This window comes from Heloderma suspectum, chromosome 4 (assembly GCF_057233095.1).
Source record: "Heloderma suspectum isolate Gila_16-S chromosome 4, 16-S_ref, whole genome shotgun sequence".
In the NCBI taxonomy this organism is placed as follows: Eukaryota; Metazoa; Chordata; class Lepidosauria; order Squamata; family Helodermatidae; genus Heloderma; species Heloderma suspectum.
The window spans coordinates 215,368,441-215,385,690 of record NC_139461.1 but is presented as its reverse complement, the minus strand read 5'-3'; the positions used below and the strand labels follow the sequence as shown (position 1 = coordinate 215,385,690).

Here is a 17,250-nt window from a genome sequence, read left to right as displayed (position 1 = left end):
ATTTGGCTTACATCCCAACTGTCTTTAAGGTCATGTGTAAGTCTTAGTTAAAACATGGCCCAGGCCATCGAGTATAGCAAGTGCTTAAATGAGACTATCAGCCATTACAGTCTTTCAAATATAAGTCATTTAGAGCTATAGCAGTGCTATATTCCACACATCACTTTAGTTTTCTTGTTGGAGCTGTACATTGATGTGTAATATTTCACATTTGCTATTGAGATCCATCTTTGGATGTGCTTGTCTGTAATGCATACTTTATTATACTTCAGCGCTGAGTGTAAGTTGCTACCATAGTTTGTACTCTTCACATCAGTCAAGCTTTTTGAACGGATGCCGATTAACTTGTGTCTGCATTAGAACCTTGGCTGTACATGTTATCTTTTTCCTTTTGTGGTAAAAATAATATCACAGTTTTATACAAATACATTCATTCATCACAGGAAAAAAATGTTCCATTTTTGGTGCAATCCATTGTAATAATAGGTACACTTAAGTCTCATTGGTTTCAGTAGGACTTAAGAACATCTAACCTTTTTTGGATTCCTACTAATATGTTCAAATAAGCAGTCAGAATCTTCTATTATAAATCCAGAGTGACGTTCCATATATTAGTAGATTTCCAGATTCTAGCTGAACCATTTGAGGGATTTTTAGCAGTCTGAACATCAAGGTATAATGTTAGCCAAAGTATTCTCAAATTCTAGAATTCTAGGGGGGGGAAAAATTCAGTCATTAATACCAGTGGATTTGAATTCTGCATTCGCCATGTTGTAAATGACATAGGCTTTAGCATTTCAAAGACACAGTAGAGCAAATGTTTTATGTCAACATTGTCTCAAATGCCTAAACTCACTGTCTCTGTGTTTTGCGTTTTATATAGCCTTGATAATCAAAACTAGAGGTTTAATGGTTATTTTTATTTCCTATTTGTGCTTTTAATTTATTTTGTTAAATGAATGCTCAGGTTGAAATAAACTTAAAGCGCTATCCAACTCCATATCCAGAAGATTTAAAGAATATGGTGAAATCTGTTCAAAATCTGGTGGGCAAATCTAGCCATGGAATGAGGCCTGAGAATTCAGCACCAACTGCCAGTACAGAGCAAGCTGTGAAAGACAAATATGAACACAAGTGGCCAATGGCAGCAAAAGAGATATCAGTGGAGGTAACAAGTGGCAAAGCTATTTAAACAAACTGTATTAAGATCAATGCAATACGTCATTCTGTCACCCTTCTCCCTCCCCCCCCCCTCTAAATAGATACAATTTCACTTCACTTTTAAATGCTGCTACTCTGATTTTCTTTTCATTGTGGGACCAAATATCAAATCATTCTCGTACTATGTCATACAAAATGGTCATTCCCAACACTGCATGACACAGAAACCTGCCACAATATCAGGCCTCGTCAGGGTCTGCTCTCAGTGGCCAAGACAAGAGCATGGTCCAAACAGGCAAGATTGAAGCCAGATCAAGCAGGGTCCAAGGGACCTGCCAGAAAGGCCTTGATGCAGGCTACTCCTGCCATCTACCAGATGGAGGCTGTTCTCTGTGGTGTTACACTCCCTATATAGGGAGATCCAGCTCCCTCTTATTTCAGGAGGATGGTTAAGAACTTCCTTTTTAAGGTGGCCTTTAATCTCTAGACTGCACAGTTTTTCTATGGTTTTTAAATGCTTTAAAATGACTAGAGTTTAGCTTTTTATGTTGTTCCATTATTTTAGTTATAGATTTTATATTCTGTAAAGATGTATTTATACTTTTAAGCAACTTTGACCACGTTTTGGCCAGATATGTTTTCCTTGAGCCAAAGTACATGACTTTCTGTTCTGCTTTGTGGCTCTCTACAGTCTGTGTGCTATCTTAGGATTCAATGCAAGAAATTATGTACCTAAAACTTCCTACTTAAACTTGGAGCATATATATATATATAAGCAAATTACTCACAAGTGAGCATTGTACCTTGCCATTTGAAGTGGCAAGATGGAGTGTCTACCTATGAGAAAATGTAGTTGTGAGTCAGAGCATCAGCTTGCCTACTGAACTGCCAGGCATGTAGGCCTGATCAAAGTAAGTAGCTTTGATTTGCCCCTAGTTTTCTGTTTTGTTCCTCATTGCTCCTCTGTTAATATTTCTGTCCTTGGGAGAGAACACACAGCTCTGAGCAGAGAGAAACATGATTTTATAGAACAGAATTTAAAGGCACTATTTGTTCTTCCAAGTTCTATAGTTCCATGCTCCTGATAAAGTTGATTTTAAAGTTCATTTAATATCACTTGCTGGGCTATTATTTTATAATGTTATTTAATTCTCCAATATTCTTGCATTTTACAGGACCCTTTTGTACACCCTGTGAATGATATGAGGATAGGAGAACTTCGCCCCTCAATGGCTGAAGCACCAATGTACCAACCTAAACTTGTTCTCTTGGGAAAAGAAAAAAAAGGTACTGACTCATTTTATACATATTTGGAGATGACAGATAATGAAAGATGCAAAAGTAATATATTGTGCTTTACACGGTATTCTCTTGAAACATATTTCTGTTTGGTCTTCTATTCTCCTATGAGATTGTAATGTCATATTTCTTCTGTTTTGCAGAGTCAACAGATGAGTCTGAAGCAGATAAAGTGCATTGCATGAATAATAGTGTTTCTTCAGGCACCTACTCGGACTATTCACCTTCACAGGCTTCTTCAGGGTCTTCTAATGCTCGTGTTAAAATGGGGTCTTTGCAGACTACAGCTAAAGATGCAGTGAATAATTCTTTGTGGGGCAACAGGTGTGTTTACTTGGCAGGCCCCATTTGCAATACCAAGTTTGACTATAAATACAAATCAGGCAGCCAGAAGTGTAATGAGCTTAAATAAAGGGAACTGAAAAGTTAACCAATTCCTCAGTTTTTCAAAACGGATAGAGCCTTTTTTGGAGGGGAGAGGAAAGGGGGTCCTGTTTTACATGTTTGTACCAAGCCCAGGGAAGTTAATCCTTGTGCCCTGGTAATGACTTTTTACTTTTCTGAGCAACCCCTATCCAGAATTTAGGTGTATCTGCATGTATCCAGAGTGGGTCACAAGTAGTTGAATGGTGTTTCATCCATGTCACTCAGTTCCTAGGTGTATTTTTCAGCTGAGAAGAATAGAAGACCCATAAAATGTGATACAGTGATTATGAGTCATCTAGATTTTCTCCATCTCATACAGAGCTCTATACGGGATGGTTGTATATACAGCTGTATAGCCACGAATGCAGGGCAGCTGAAGTGTGGAGGGGAGGCAGCCACCTATCACGATAGGATTGCTCCCTAAGAGTATTTTGAAACCTCCTAGTAGTTTGGTATAAGAGGCTTAGGCGTAAGATGGGCATCACCGCTAGAGACAAAACGAACCATTAAACAATTTATTAAAAGAATATTTGGTACATAAGGGAACTAATAGTTACTTTAGGGGTTTCAAAAAAATACTTGCTGACACTTCTTATGGACTTAGGAGACACAGTTGCTAATACAAGCTTCTTAATGACTTCTTTTACCTTGGGCCAACTTCCCTAAACTTCTGCCCCAACCAAATACACTCACAACCAGGTCCAGCTCTTGGGTACAGTCTTTTTCTGACTCTAAATGCTCCCCCTGTTGTATTTCTGGCTGCTTGGATCATTTTTCTGGGTTTTAATGCCTGCTTGTGTAACCTTTTTCTGGCAAGATCTTAGGGCAGCCGCCTGGCATAACACAGCCACCTGCTCCCTACTCCTGATCTTTATCAGCCAGGTTATCCCACAGAGAAGGGATAGCTTAATATTCAGGCTTTAACTATTCACTTTCTCCTCAGCTTTCTCCTAGTCCTTCTATAACACCACCCACCAACCAGCAGACCTTCCTGAGAGACTAACAACCGAGTCCCTGGCTGTCAACTCCTTAAATGTCAACTGTCATTTCCCAGCTGCTCTTTTCCACCTACAGTAGCTAGAATCCTCAGCCAGTCAAAACTGAATTTACCCAATCCAGGCCCCATTTAAAAATATTACAAGCGATCATCTCTTCGCCCCCTCCTCCCATTCAGATTGTCATCAAGCAGCTTCCACCAAATCAGGCCTCCAACACAGCAACAACACCCGGCCCCAGGCCTCCCAGATACATTATAACATGTCAGAGGCTGTTACAATATATGTTACATTATAACATTTTGTGAGGCACTGAGGGTAAAAGCACTCATATTTGTGTAGAATGTGACACCATTCTTGATACAGTTGCTGTGGACATCTTCAGACAACTGTCTAATCTGGTTTTTTTCTTCTCCTAAGGATGTGGACATTGTGCTTAGAAGGGTTGGGCCTACCACCTTTATTCTTGCCCCTTCCCTCACTTGGCTTTTAACAGCAAGCCAAAGGAGATTGACTGAGTCCAGGAGGTGGTTAATACTTTTTTGCAATAAGGGTTAGGTTCAGCCACCTTGTAGGCGATGCTTGTACAACTCCTTCTTAAGAAGCCTTCTTTGGACCCAGGAGATTATAGCAACTATAACAGCTGACTTGGGTGCCATTTTTTGGCAGAAAGGCAGGGTACAAGTCAAATCAAATCAATAAATAAACTATTGTCCAGTCTCTAGTATCATGTTTTGGGGCAAGGTGCTTTAGAAGGTGGAGTCAGTTCAATTTCAGATACTTTGGGATGAAGCAAATTATCTGGACCCATTTCAGTCTGGGTTCAGATCCAGGCTTGGCACTGAAACAGCCTTGGTTGCCCTGATGGCTTACTTCTGTTTGGAGAAAGACGGCGAGGAGTGTAACCCTGCTAATTCTCCTTGATCTCTCAATGGCTTTTAATATCATTGTAAGAAATGTAAATATAATAAAATGAATGAATGCTAGAACAGCCCTGTCGGATGGGAGTAGGAGGCACAGTTATATGGAGGTTCTACCTTCAGGGTCAGTTTCAGGAAGTTGCATTGTGTGTGTGTGTGTGTGGGGGGGGATTCTGCTTGATTCCAAGGCATTAATGCTGTGGGTTTCTACAAGGTTCCATCTTGTCACCCATGCTTTTAAACACCTATATGAAGCCACTGGGGGAGGTCATTAAGAGGTTTGGAGTGAAGTGTCATCTGTATGCTGATGACACTCAGCTCTATCAGGAGGGACTGAATTCGGACAAGAAAGAGGCAGTGTGGTTCTCATGTAGATGGTTCTCATGTTAATAAGTAGATGTATATCTTTTTCTAGATAGGGTTGCACTCCCCCTGAAAGTGCAGGTACATAGCTTGGGGATACTCTTGGACTGAGCAGTCTCATTTGAGGCTTAGGTGACCTCAGTGACACACAGTGCCTTCAATCAACTTTGGCTGGTTCACCAGCTATGACCATTCCTGGGCAGGGAAAATCTGGCTATGATGATCCATGATCTAGTAACCTTCTGATTGTATTACTGTAATGCTTTCTATGTAGGACTGCCTTGGAGATGATTCAGAAGCTTCAGATATTACAGAATGCAGCTGCCAGAATTTTAGCTGGTACAGCCAGGGGGAAGCATATTTTTACCAGCTGTTAAAGACTTACAGTGGCTGCCTATTCTCTTCCAAGCCCAATTCAAGGTGCTGTTGTTTAAGTACCTGAAGGAGAATCTCTCCACCTGCCTGTATCCTAAGACCTTCAGAGAAGGCTCTTCTCAGGGTTTCTTTGCCAGGGGAAATTCACTGTGTAGCAACTAGGCAGAGGGGCTTCTTTGGGGTGGAGCCCTATCTCTGGAATGCCCTCCCCATTAAAGCCTGACTGGTGTGATTGCTGCTATCATTTCAGTGCCAGGCCAAAACTTAATTATTTGCCCAGGCATTCTAAAGTATTTGCTGGTTTGTTTCGTTTGCTCTGCTATTTTTATGTTTTGATGTGCTTTTACTGTGATACATTTTATGATTTTATTGTATTGTGGCATATTTTGGTTTTTATGCCTTTTGTACATTGTCCTGATACGCTAGGATGAAGGGTGGGTTATAAATACTTTTAGGCCGCAGTCCTATGCATGTTTAGACAGAAAAAAGTCCAAGAACTCCCAGCATTCTGGCTGGGGAATGCTGGGACTTGTAGGTCTTTTTTCTGTCTAAACATGCATAGGATTGCACCCTCAATCAACCAGTCAATTTCCGTTGATACCAATGGAAGATGCTTAAGCATATTGATGGGACTTAAAAGTGCTTCACCTTGGTTTGATTGTGCCCCTTATAATTCGCTTATACAAAATATTTTCTGAACTTTTAAAACAAATCTTCTAAAATCTTTGAGAACAGGTCAAATAAATTGATATATCATCTGCCCAAACTCACCGAAGAGCTTGTTTAAAGTAAGACATTTGAAAAATGTGTATTCACAGTACTGTTCTAATGAACTTTGTTAAGTTTAATATGAAGAGTCCTTTTCTCTATTCAACTGTTTCTCATACTGCTTTTATTTTATTTTTAATGTGAAACATCTATACCCTGCCTTTCCATTTTTCAGTGGTTAAGGCAGCTTTCTATTTCCCTGCCTAATAAGAACATTTCCCTTCCCTAACTATTTATATTTCCCTACCTAATAGTTTTATAAACTAGTCAATGATAGGTTTTGGGGGATGGAGGATTGTAGACTTGACATTCTTGCCACAAATTTATCAAGTTGTAATTAGTAATCATGTGCATGATTAACAAATTCATATGAACAGTGGATTTTTTTTTTCCTTCTTGGGTAAGGTGAAAACCCTAATATAGATAATTAATTCGCTTTTTCTAAAATATTTGATGGTCTTTAAAGGTATTAAGGAGGGAATACTCTTCAGCTTCCTATCAAAAACATGTGAAAAGTCTGATAAGTTGCCGAAACTGTGGTGCCATGTTTTTACATTTTTCTCCACAATATGGCGGAATGCAAGATTTTCATAATAGAAGCCTCAATTGCAAAGCTTTGAAGGTGCTAAAAGAAAACAGCATACAAGGCTGGCTTTCTGTGCAATAACATGTTGTTTCACTCTAATCCTCAGTTCTGCTTTTCACTTCACATGTTAGGTGCAGTCAAGAGCATCGAAATGTATTTTTATTTTTTACTCAGAGGTATCTAATGCTGGCATTGACAGCTTTCCAAAGTCTCCCCAACTGTTTTTATTATTCCACTCCAAGCAAGCTAAAGCTTCCATTCATTAGCATCCTGGTTAACCTATACACGCAGTGATGGTAAGGGATTTCGTTAGCATTTTGTTCTGCTCCGATGGCTTCCTTTTCTGATACAGGTTTGTTTTTATCTTTGTTTCTTGCAGGCTTGTCCAGTCTTTTCCCCAGCCTCTTGAGACAAAGCCATTGCTCAGCCAGCGGGAGTCTGCTCCAGCAGGAAACTTACAGCAGCATAATGATAGGCGTCCAATGAGTGACACCTTTGCTGACAGCTGGAATGATGGCTCTCACTATGATAACACAGGATTTGTAGCAGAGGAGAGCATGGTGGAGAATCCCAGCACTAACCCCCTCTTAAGCTCTAAATCAAGAAGCACATCTGCTCATGGACGCAGGCCTTTAATTAGGCAAGACAGGATAGTTGGTATTCCCCTTGAACTTGAACAGCCCACTCTCAGAAATACACCTGAATCAGAAGTGCCTCCATCAAACCCTTGGCAGAACTGGACAAGAACCCCTAGCCCCTTTGAAGACAGGACAGCCTTTCCTTCTAAGCTGGAGAGCACCCCTACCACCAGCCCTTTACCTGAAAGGAAAGATCTTGTTAAAGATTCTCCTGAAATAACTAGCACTTTTTCTCCAGGAACATCTTGGGAGTATCATGATTCAAATGCTAATAGAAGTATTAGTAATGTGTTCTCGCATATTCACTGTCGCCCGGAGCCATCAAAAAGTGTCATTTCCATCAGCAAGAGTACAGAGAGGCTTTCCCCAATGATGAGAGATTTGAAGGCGAGTAGATTTAAGAAGTCACAAAGTATAGATGAGATAGATATTGGCGCATATAAAGTTTATAATATACCACTAGAGAACTATGCAGCTACTACTGACAATGCAGGAATACATGACAGGCCAGATAAAATGATGGGGCCAGAACATGGAATGTCTAGTATGTCTCGTAGCCAGTCTGTACCAATGCTCGATGATGAGTTGCTGACCTATGGAAGTGTCAAGGTACAGCAGCAGCAAAAGCCTTCTGTGACTAAAAAAGTGTACCAGTTTGACCAAAGTTTTAATCCTCAAGGATCAGTGGAATTGAAAGCAGAAAAGAGGATACCACCACCTTTTCAACATACTCCAGAATACATTCCCCAGCAGACTAAAAATGTCTCCAAGGATTTGGTTAGCCCAAGGGCCTACCGGGGATATCCACCCATGGAGCACATGTTTTCATTCTCTCAGCCTTCTGTTAATGAGGAGAATGTCAATACCCAGTTCTCAAGTCAGGGATCAAGGGCTGGATTTCTGAGAAGAGCAGATTCATTGGCCAGTTCCACAGAAATGTCAATGTATAGAAGAGTCAGTGAACCGCACGAACTGCCTCAGAGCGATAGGTATAACAGACATCAGTATAGAGGAGCTATGGAACGCCAAAGCAGTGTATCAGTATCTGAATCCCAGTTCCTCAAAAGAAATGGCAGGTATGAAGATGAACACCCTTCATATCAAGAAGTGAAAGCCCAGTCTGGAAGTTTTCCAGTTAAAAACCTTACACAAAGGAGGCCATTATCTGCAAGAAGCTACAGTACAGAGAGTTATGGTACCTCCCAAACCAGGCCAGTTTCAGCTAGGCCTACAATGGCAGCTTTGTTGGAAAAGATACCATCAGACTATAACTTGGGTAACTATGGTGACAAGCCGTCAGATAACACTGATTTAAAGACAAGGCCTACCCCTGTGAAGGGAAATGAGAGCTGTGGTAAAATGCCCGCTGACTGGAGACAACAGCTACTTAGACATATAGAAGCTAGAAGGTTAGACAGGGTATGTTTGGCATTTCTCTGCAATTAATGCCTTTAGTTTTTTATATTTTTATATATCAAAAGTTTCTGTTTGCAGTGGTTAATATGTTATCCAATAATAATTCCCAGATTTGTGTTATGAACAAATAAACCATGAAGTCTATTTTGTAAAGATTTATACTCAGTGAGTTAGTATCAGAGTTCCTTGGGTGAAAACTAGGGAAGATCTTCCCAGATATAGCACTGATTTTTTAAAAAATGCAAAATAATCTCTACTTCTAGTAGTGTTAGCCTCAGTAGTGGATTATTTATTAAACTTTTTTTTTAAATCAAGCATGATATCAAAACAGTATTGCATTTAAAAATACTTTTATGTGTTATTCGTTAGCTTTTACAGTGTATAAGGAAAATATTAAATACAACTTCTAAGGCAAAAATAATGAGAATATTTAACCTAGGTAGGCTTATAGTTAATGGGCTCAGTCCAAAACTCAGCAGAACTCCGGGATACAACTGCAGAAGCTGCTCTGTTTTCTTTGATAAGGACAAGTCCTGTGCACAAAGACATGTGCTCACTATGTATGCATGAGAGCTATTGGATTAATTCTGGGTTTCTTTTATCCTTTGTAGAACATTTAGCCTTTCTGATCAAGGATTAAGTTACATTACTTATGTTCTGTTACTTCAGTCTTAAACCTATTTACTTGGAAGTAAGTTATTTAGTTTGAATTTCACTTATTTCCAAAAGTGCATAGGTTCTGATGCTGTAATACCTAAAGGCTCAAGAGAGACCAAATATAACTTGTATTCTAAATATATGTTAGAAAGACTTTCCTAGGCTACAGTCCTATCCCCACTTACCTGGGAGCAAGCCCCATTGAACTCAAGAGGACTTACTTCTGAGTAGATATATTTAGGATTGCGCTGTAAATTAACATGTATTAAGTGGAATCCAAGGAAGTCCTTTGTTGACAGGAATTAGTCCACATGCCCTCAGAATCTGCTCTGGTGGGTTGGGGGACCCTCTGGAACTGATTTGGCAGGGGGCATTGGGGGCTACAGGGGGAGGGGAGAAGGAGAATTCTCATACAAGGGTAGGGGGTTCTCATACGTGAGCACTTCCACTCATGCAACATTGGATTCCACTCATTATCCGATAAATGTGCAAATGCACTCATTGACATCAGATAGCGTTTACAAACTATGAAGAATTAAGAATGAACTATTGTGTTATTTGGAATGATGATAAGGAAATCGTTGTTTATTCCCTTATGAGTAAAATACATTACAGCAATAACTGAAATATCCAGAAAACATTTAGATGGCATGTAGTCTGAAAAATTACATGTAGTGCCAGGATTCTTTTTTGTGCCTAGTTTTTGTTACACAGTACAACCATTGCACCTGCAATTTGAAGTGGAAAACTAGTGCAGTGGAAGAGGAGTTTCTTAATCTTCCCCATATGACATTTTTCCACTGCAAATCTGCCCCCCCTCAAAACATATAGACTGCTTACAAAATGCAGGCACTCATCTCTTTTCCCCAATGAGGGTACAAGCAGCTGGAATGGGCAATTTTCAGTGAGAAAACCGTTGGAGGAGAAAAGATTATGAAACCAGTGTCCTGCTCAGTGTAGCTACAACCTTAGGGCTGCACTGTGTAAAAGAAAAAAAAGTATCACGAAGAAATTGGAGAAGGACATTGACTGCGAAGCCACACCCTGACGTATTGGCCTTAGTTTGGCTTGCATTATCTTGGACTTGTTGAATGGTATGCTTCTTATTTAGACTCGCTCAGCCTTGGACACTTTTTCAGCAGTCTTTTCTGGCTGTGGAATTCACTTTTTCTCTTTTATTTATTTTGTCCATCTAGTCCTTCCTTTGACTCTTATATTGCCTAGAATTTTAAGTTCAATTATGAATGATTTTGGTTAACATTAGATAGTAGATGTCTGGAATTAGCTTGGGGCATATGAACACGTGTAACTTCAGACATTTCTCATATATATATATATATATATATATATATATATATTCCCCTGATCATCATGAAATTATCGAAATACTCCAGTGTAAATATTTATCTTATTTAATTTTGAACCAATTATCTTCACAGATCTTTGTTATACAGGTCTCATTTTAGAGAGAGAAACATGCTTAGCGCCTGTAAGAAACCATGGAACTGATGTTAATCTTTTATATTAAGTACACTCCTCTTACAAAGGACATGTTGGTGTAAACTCACCTTTGTTGGTACAGAGTATAAGCATTAGGCTTAGCTATTGTCCTCTTGTGCCGTATAAACATGCTATTTGCAGTAAGCATATCTGGTGTACCTAGAGCATGCTACACAGTTATAGCTCTCTAGACAAGAGTTAAATTTGATTATGGATGCAAATATCTATTTATGTTTATCAATATTTAGGCATATTGATTTTTTAAAAATACATTTGGGGTATGATGGAAGTGTTGTTGTTTTTTAATACAGTAGTCTCATCTGCAGACATTGAGGGTGAAGTGTATTCCCTTGTAATTGTGGTTGATTTAAAACTGTTCATCTTTGGAGATGCATGTACTTCTTCATTTGCATGGACAGATGAAGCATAGACATTTCAGGGTCAGCTCTTGTTTTTCTGGAGATGTGCTTGGCTTAAATAACAAATACTTTTATATGAATGTAATATTTTATATATAATCAAGAATAATTTATTCATGAAGGTTATTTGCTGACTGATTAAATTAAGCTCAGTGTGGTTTTTGGAAATTAGATGGTATGTATAGAGTGGATAACCTTTTGCCAGTGTAGATTCAAAACTGGTATATAACGATTGCAACATGTTGTGCGGAATCATTTTTAAGGGGCAGCCCTTGATGGCAAGTGGAAGATTTTAATGATGTTTTGTGTTGTTCTGTGTAAAAGTAAAACATGGAGAGTCAGATGTTTCTGTCATTCAGCAGCTAATATAATATATAAGAAAAATGCAAATATCTAGCCACATCATGCTCTTGTGTAGTTTAGCTAATCAACAAGCAACTCTATTTACTATTTTCTTTGACTGTTTAAAACTTTAACTACAGAGATCTGTGATGCAGTTTTGTGAAGTACACAATATAGAACAGAACCCTCTTGTATGTTCTTCCCAATGAATTACTTGCCAAGATTAAATGGAATTTTTTTTATTGTAAATTGGCTTAGAGAGCATATCAAGATAATGCTTCCTCCAGCATAAAGGAACAATATATTTGTATTAAACACATTTTAGAGGCCATCAGTATAAAATATCTTGTTTGCCTTTTTTGTCGATGTCTTTATATGGTAACCATTTTATGTACAACTAGCACTCTATGTGCTTCTGTCTGACTCAGTGCATGCATAAAAAAGCTACTTATTTCTTGGTATTGTTTGTTTGCTTTACTTGAGACCATGTGAAGTTAGTCATATATGTGCAATATTTCCTCTTACTGAGCATGTGTGTTCATATCCTGTCACGTGGTTGTTATTTCCTCTACTCAGACTGCTGCTTATAAACACAACACTGTTAACCTTGGCATGCTGCGCTCTGGAGGTTTGTCAGCAATGCATGAGGGCAGAAGCATGACATTAAACTTGCAGACTAAATCTAAATTTGAAAACCAAATGCATCAAGAGCTACCTCTACCGAAAGTAAGTATGAGATAGCCTGAACATATCAGACAGCACATAACAATAGTTTTCGTATTCTCTCTTTCCTTTTCTTTTTAAAGCTTTTGCATATTGTTCATGCTTGTGTCCCAAAAGCAATTCAAAAAGCAAAGTTGCTAACATAATTTGCCTACATAGCATCTTTGCTTCTTCAAGTAATTGGCTCACCACGTGACAGTCATGCTGCTTTCTGCTCTTCTTTTGCAGACTGATGTAGTCATGTTAGCCAGAGAGGCCTGAGGACCATGTTTCATGTTGTAGATGCTTAATAATGTCGATGGTGTTAGAATGGTTCAGATGGTTAATGTTAGGAAAGCTCCATCACAAATTATGTTATCACTTAGGATGACATCATAAGAGCAGGGGCCTACAAATGCTGCAGTTCAGTGGCCTAGTTAAAGATCAGCCTACAATTATCATTGTAGTGAAATTTCAAAATGAATGTCCTATTCACACCTTTTATTATATTGATGTATTTCTGTATGTAGACCATTGTGGAATGAACTATATGTTGTATGTAAACATACGTTTTCATTTATTTAAGTCTCTAAGGGCAGGCTTCCCCTGGAACCGGATGCCCTTCAGATGTGTTGGACTACAACTCCTAGAATTCCCCAGCCCAACACATCTGGAGGACATCAGATTTGGAATAGTTGTTCTAAGGTAATCCAGTCAGGACATATTCCAATAGCATTTTTCAAAATTGTACCAAATCAAGGTGTCATTCATCAAAGTGAAATCATGACCACAAATACGTAGGCCCGCTTACTAATTGAATAGCTGATATACATTAACACAGTAGAAACCATTAGTGTGTTTAAAAAAGACACCTAGACAAAAAAACAATTGTTCTTCACTGCTACTGAGAGAAGAATATGAGCTAGAGGATCTAAATTGCAATAGGATAGATTAAGTATTAAGTAATAAGTTATAGTTGTCAGTCGCAGAGGCAATCATAACCTCACGTGAGTGTTAGGCACTGAAAACAGCAGTCTAGGAAAGTGAGATTGCTTTCTTTGAAGGTTTGGAGGTATAGCTAGCTAAGCATTTGGGTGGTAGAGACTGGTCTGTAGAATTTTGTCCACATGTACAAATTGGACTACCTGTGATATTCCTGCTAGTCCTAAATATATGATTCCATGATTAAAACACTGGATGTTTTAGCTCAACATTGTGATATATATCTATATCTATATATAGATATATATATACACACACACACACACACACATACACACACCGTTCCACATCAAAGATTTTGGAGTGTTGAACAACAAGATAAAAGAATAAAACATTACATTAAAATAATTAAAACATTTTAAAAGACACAGATTGAGCTAAAAAATATGCATGTAATTCATCACCAACCATCTTTTATTTACTACTCACACACTACTAAACTATCTTTACCAGTTTAACATTTGATTAATGTACATCCTACTAATCTAGAATGTTACAGGCTGGCATGTTTGTGTTTCTAGTTCCCATAACTAAATCAACACCAGCTACACAGGCAATTGAAAAAGTAATGTAAGTTCTTTCAGAATTTGCATCATAGGTAATCCTCCTTTCCAATAATTTGATGAATATCCATTCCAGTGCATGGTTCTTTTTCTTAATATACTGAAGAGCCTAGGGTATTGCTGGAATGGGCTAATGGCCCTCTGTACGTAAATAAATAACCAAGAAATTATGTCTCTGACTTCAACTTTTGCTATACTGTTACTATCTGTTGTAGACACTATCTCTGATATATGTCAGAGTGAAATCTTGTATTTAAAGCAAGCAATATATAACTTGCTGCAAGTAAATGTAAATTTATCACTGACTCATTAATACTTTCATTTCCCCACTGCCATGTATCTTCTTCCCAGTATTATCTAGCTGATTTTGCATTTCTGGATATGTGCAGGAAATTAGAATAACTAAGGAATGAATGTTAGACCTTAAAATCTTTCAATAGTACTATATAGTTTTTAAGGTGATGTCTGTTGGTAATCCTGGAATAGTTTGCGGGGGGTGGGGGGCTTGGATTCTCTCTGGTGTTCTGAAAATGTTAATCCAGTTTCTATTTGAAGGCTATGGTTTGTATTCATACTTTGTGCAAGAAGAAGGTCACTTTGCAATGGGGCTTTCCCATCGCTTCCCACTGCAGGCCCCTGTGCCTCCCCCCCCAATGTGTCACCTGTTGGACAGAGGACCATCAGGAAATGCCTGCGGTATGGTATGGGTACTGCAGTAGGTGGGAGCAATCACTGAATATCAAGCAGAGGAAGCTCACATTAGCAAATCTCCAAAACTGTGGTAAAAATATAATAAAAAATGCTGCAATCTTATGCACACTTACCTGGGCGTACGTCCCATTGAACCTCATAGAGTTTACTTCTGAGTATACAGGCATAGGGTTGCATTGTAAATCATTGACAATTTGCTGCCCTTTAAAAGTATCCCAACATCTGGTATCTGACACACATCACCTGAACTTGCCTAATGGTCAAGTCAACTAGGGACTAAAAATGTCAAAAATGAATGTCCACACCTTAATGGGGCCATAACTTTTCTTTCTGTTTGTCAATTAAAAAACTTTCTTAAGAGATCCATTTCCCTTTATTTAGTTCCCATCAGTATCATTCATAAGAGCATTTACATTGACAAGTAAAATAGGTTATTAGTTATAAAATACATATAGTTTTTGATTAAGATAAAAATGCATTTACATTCCTGTTTTCAACAAACAGAATGCATGTGTATATTAAAGATAACAAATTATATATAAATATATGTAAATAAAAATACACAACATTAGATGTTAGGTACATATTGTTGAGGCCCATTCAACAATGCTGAAGTTACTGAAATGCAGTTGTTAGAGGAGCTGAGGCTTAATTTTAATAATCCATTAGGAAACATATGGAAGGATGGTCCATATGCAAGTATGATCCATGTACTGTATGCCATTTTCATGTATTAATTACCTTCTAGATCATCACCTGCATATTGCTAAGTGCTCCCCACACACCCAAAGTGTGTGAGAAGCTCTGAGACAATATTACAGAATTTCCTTTGGATTGGGGAACACTGGAAACTTACCTTGTCTTTATGATATTAGTTTTATTTACAAATATTAAGCAAAGCGTAATAATCTTTCCAAACTCTAATGGCTATTTTATCTCAAAATCTGGAGAGGTATTCCTAGCTACCAGGGCAGAATCACCTGTCATTATTCCTGTTGTTGAGTTCCCATTGATGAACCATAAACTGATCATCCTGGTGTATGATGAAGTCACCAGCAGAATAAAAGATGATCACCAACATCTATAACACAACGTAAAAACTTACATATTTCAGCAGAGTGCTTCTAAAACAGGTTATAGGGGAACTTTCCCCAATCTGGGCCCCTCCAAATGTTTTGGCCTACAACTCCCATCAATCCTGGCAATTGGTCCTACTGGTTGGGCCTGATGGGATTTGTAGGCCAAAACATCTGGAGGAGCCCAGGTTGAGGAAGGTTGTTATAGAGAGACAGGTTGTTGACCTCCCAAACCACAGTAAAGCAGAAAGGAGACCCAGCTGTTGGGAAAAGAACCAAAATGATTCCTCAATGGACATACAGCTGATGAGCAACCACCAGTAGAAGACTTGACTTAGATATTTTAACCATGCCCCCCCCCTTTACAGGTGAAGCACTTCTACCTCCATCAGGAGGGCTGATATCACTAAAATCGCATATAACAAAAGTAAGGGAATTGAGATAAATACTGCTTCTACAAGTATTCACGTAACATAACGTTTTGATTATACTTTGAAGGGTTTAGGTCCAGGGGGCATTCCCCAGTGGGCCGCATTCCACAGGGGAAAAATCAGCAGTTTGCTGCCAACAGTTTGTTTGGTGACAAACTATGCCAAACTGCTGCAAGGGTCAATGTAGCTTTTTACTTCGTACACTAAATTTGACCTTTGGGGCACTCCATAGCACTAAAATGGCTTATTTGGGGCTGGGTTTTTAAATTTTTTTACTGCCACTGAATTCTAAGGCAGCAGGGTTCACACTGAGGAGCAGTGAGGGGTGCACATAGCCTGTGGGCGACCTGTTGCCCACCTCTGGTTTAGGCTAATTGTGCCATTGACTTTAACGCCCATCGATCTTCTTAAATCCAGTTTCTCTGGTTTGTAAATTAGGCTTTCTCTTGATTAAAAGAATCACATGGAATCATAGAGCTGAAAGAGACCTCAAAGATGTAATCCAAGCCCTGCTGATGCAGGAAATCTACTACTACAGTACAGTACCCCTGATAGATCCAGCCTCTGTTTAAAAACCTCTAATGAAGGATAGTCCACTGCCTTCTGAAGCAATTTGTTCCACTGTTCAACAGCTTATACCATCAGGAACTTCATCCTAATGTTTAATCTGGATACTTTTTCTTGTAATTTGAACCTGCTGGGCCAAAACCTACCTTCTGGAGCAACAGAAAACAAATTTGCTGCATCATTTGTTTCTTTTTTATTACATTTGTATATCGCCCAATAGCAGAAGTTCTCTATGTGACAGCCCTTCAAATATTAAAAGATGGCTATCATATCACTTGTTAATAATCTCTTCTTCAGGCTAAATATACCCAACTCCTTGAATCTTTCTTGAGT

General features: G+C 38.7%; 1 protein-coding gene across 1 annotated transcript in view; it reads left to right on the top strand.

Annotated features, from left to right (window-relative positions):
* LRRC7 (leucine rich repeat containing 7) overlaps positions 1-17,250 on the top strand; it is a 296,928-nt gene that overhangs the window by 238,794 nt on the left and 40,884 nt on the right. The window contains exons 17-21 of the mRNA XM_084852238.1: positions 968-1,168; positions 2,337-2,448; positions 2,604-2,784; positions 7,273-8,950; positions 12,442-12,591. Of these exons, the coding sequence (XP_084708364.1) occupies positions 968-1,168; positions 2,337-2,448; positions 2,604-2,784; positions 7,273-8,950; positions 12,442-12,591 (2,322 nt within the window). The remainder of the gene's footprint in view (positions 1-967; positions 1,169-2,336; positions 2,449-2,603; positions 2,785-7,272; positions 8,951-12,441; positions 12,592-17,250) is intronic.